Source organism: Pyxicephalus adspersus, chromosome 11 (assembly GCF_032062135.1).
Source record: "Pyxicephalus adspersus chromosome 11, UCB_Pads_2.0, whole genome shotgun sequence".
Taxonomy (NCBI): domain Eukaryota; kingdom Metazoa; phylum Chordata; class Amphibia; order Anura; family Pyxicephalidae; genus Pyxicephalus; species Pyxicephalus adspersus.
Genome location: NC_092868.1, coordinates 33,442,910 through 33,446,238, shown reverse-complemented (window position 1 = coordinate 33,446,238; position 3,329 = coordinate 33,442,910). Strand labels below are relative to the sequence as shown.

The 3,329-nt window shown below is 37.2% G+C and overlaps 1 protein-coding gene across 1 annotated transcript; it reads left to right on the top strand.

Moving 5' to 3' along the window:
• Positions 1-336: 336 nt before the first annotated feature.
• POU2AF2 (POU class 2 homeobox associating factor 2) lies at positions 337-2,796 on the top strand (the record flags this gene model as incomplete). The annotated part of the gene is made up of 2 exons (XM_072426707.1): positions 337-654; positions 1,537-2,796. Coding segments are annotated over 2 exons (720 nt in total), but the record flags the coding sequence as incomplete, so codon positions are not given.
• Between the last annotated feature and the right edge of the window lie 533 nt (positions 2,797-3,329).

Here is a 3,329-nt window from a genome sequence, read left to right as displayed (position 1 = left end):
TTACTATTCATTGCAATAGCACACTATTGCAATTCAGTGGTTGAAATGTGTTCTTAGACTTGCATTGGGAGAAGAAGCATTAAAACAATCCCATTGTATAGCAATACAAAGCAGAGATTGAGTATGTGATAGGTAATTAGGGTTGCCTCCATGTACATATGTAAATCACACACTGATAACCTTATTAACATTGGAGTCTCCTTTACATGTATAGGTGAATACAACTAAACAGACTATATATTTAATTCACAAAACATTGGAAATTTCTGAATTTTTTTGTAGAAATTATTTCAATTATATTTTATTTTTTAACACAAAATATAACTATCTGTCAATTATCAATATATTCTCTTAGGTTCACCAGTCCTGTCTGGATATTACAGCGTCAGAAGATCTTTCCTTCCTGAATCTGAGTTCCATGCTGCCAAGCAATACCCAAATGACATCTACTCATCATCTTTGGGATCAAAGTCAATAGGTTGTGATTCAGCTACCATCCAAAGCTACCCATCCCTGATTGAACCTTATTTCTCTGACTCTATGGGTGACTATCGGGGTACATCAATAACATCTTCTGGCAGCTCCCTGTTTAGTGCTTCATCCCTGCCACCTCTCCTACCTCATTTCTCTGGTGATCCATCACATTATCTGTTGGTAAGTGATTCTAGACTGTACTACAGAAATAATAAAAATTAATCAGAAAAGTTTCCTCTCTCACTAACTCTAATGTTATCACCTAGCTGTAGCTAAGAACTTTGATATAGGCCTACGAACAATATTTTCACAAGCTGTTAGGTATAATATAGTCCTATATTTAAAAAAGACATACAATCCCTCTAATCCAATATGCAGAAAAAAAGCTTCACATTGAAAATCACTGGAGATTTGGACACTGATAATGAACAAAAAGGTTATGATGGTTTTTTTTATGTACAGGTAGTCCCCGAGTTAAGGACATCTGACATACGGATGACTCCTAGATACGATTGGGGCTTCCGTGCTCTCTCGTGTGCAGGACGGAAGCTTGATGGCGGGAGGGAGTGGTTTGCATGACTTGCAGAAGAAATCTTTTGCTAAACACATCTGAGGTTGTGGGTGACACCAAGCTCTTCTGCAATTTCTTGTAACTCTTTAATGACAAGACAAACTCTGCAGTTTCTTTTTGCATATCAAAGCACAGCTTGTTCCAGAAGTTAATGAATGTCTAGGCTGCATAAAGTTTTTTATTATTGTTATTGTTGTTGTGATTAAGTCACATTGACACTATGCTGCCTAATAATATGTTGAGACAAACATCTGTCCTTATTTTATTTTATTAAGTATTGTACCTGTCCCAACTCACATACAAATTCAATTTACAAACAAACCTACAGTACCTATCTGGTAAGTAATCTGGGGACTACCTATACTTAATATAGGGTGTATGATTACTAGTGCAAAAAAAAAAAAAATCAAAAAGGTTGCCTGCAGAATAAGACTTTTTATGCTCACCTTTACTCACCATCTATTTATTAATCGGTGTATTTTATTCCTCAGAGAGACTCTTGGGAGCAAACTGTTCCTGATTCAATTACCCAGCTGGATGCATTGTGCACAGATGCTTCACAAACTGTATCATCATCCACAAGTTGCATTTCATCTGAAATTGGAGCCACACACTACAGAAGTGCAAGCAGAGGGTCATCCTCATCCCAGGGCACTCAGTCTTATTCCTTACATGCTCTAGAAGATGTTCATTATTCTACTACTTTTCCATCTACCTCTTCCTATGCCTTCTCACCATTCATGACAGTGAACAATGATTTAACCCCAAAGATGGTCCATCACCTTTCCCAAGAGGACACTGCAGAAACAAGTCCCATGCAAGATAGTTCTCCTTGGCCAAAGGAAGATACCAACACAGTATGGGGACCATATGAAATTCGAAGAAACTACTGAAACTTGTGTTTTCCCATCAGTCATCAATGATTTGCCATCATAATACTCTTAGATTACATACCAAGTTGAAACTTTGGACTGTGGAAATCACACTAACAAGGCAATGCTGTTACTATTAGTATTCATAGTTAATAAACTTTTTGAGGACTTACCGCAAAAACAGAAAGTAGATCCCTTCTTAATTCAATATCAATTTTTCCTTAACAAGTAGATATGAGGTTTAGGTTCAAGCTCTGGGGATAGGAGTCAATTTTGTGGTGTTGGATATGTGATATGAGATCCAAGGAACAATGGTTAATTCAATGAGGACAAACTTTTGTAAGTCATACTGTACGTCATGGCTTTTGAATTACTGTCAGATGGTAACAATGCCCAATAAGAGTAAAGGAAATCCTGGGTGGTGTCTATAAATAAATATGGTTAGTATACAAGGGTATAAATCTGTTTCTTAAGAATTACAAAAACAAATTACATCACTTTTTAGTGGTAACCTTCCTTTGGGATGTATTTTTCCCAGCATTGTACCAACATCTTAATGCCATCAGCAAAAAATGTTTTTGGTTAAGAGCGTAACCTGTGATGCTCCTCTGCTTTCATATCATCATCACTTGAAAATCTTCTTCCCCTTATGAGATCTTTGAGCAGTCCAAAAAGGTGGAAGATAGACACTAAATCCGATCTATAGGCTGAGTGTCCCATAACCTTCCACTTTAATTGTCTGAGGGTTTCCCATGGGGGGCTGCAGTGTGGGGTACTGTATATAAAACACATATGACAGAACACTGTTCCATTTTGGCAACATTAATACATTTTGCAGCCAACTTCATCACAGCATGACTCCTATACTAAACTGCAAGGTCAGCCGTCTTGCCAGACTAGTCACATTACACTCTCAGACATGACCAAATACCACTGACCCCACCCTCACTGTTTCCTACTAAAATAATAAAAAGTGCAGAAACTTTGAAGATCCCTCATATATTGCATGCGGAGCTACAAACCTTGAACTGTATGACCAGCAGAATAGTTGGTGCATATGGTGACAACATTGATGGTGCCATTTATTAATCCAATAGTATGCTAAGAAATCAGCAGCAGTCAAAGACGGTGACAACTTTTCTTCTCTGAAAAAGGGACCATACAGTCCTGAAAAATTAGCCTGCTTGGTAAATAAAAGTTTGAAATAAAAATTTTTGTTCGAGTGTTGGTTACTTTTTTACATACTGTCAACCATAGTTACTGATTGATTCACTGAACAACCTAATGTATGATGGACTTACTTCTGAGGACATAAAGTTTATGTTTTAAAAATTGGTAAGTATCTCTGGGGGCTCTGCTTGTAAAACAGGAAATCAGACATTCCCTCAAACATCCCTTTGTAGGAATCTTCT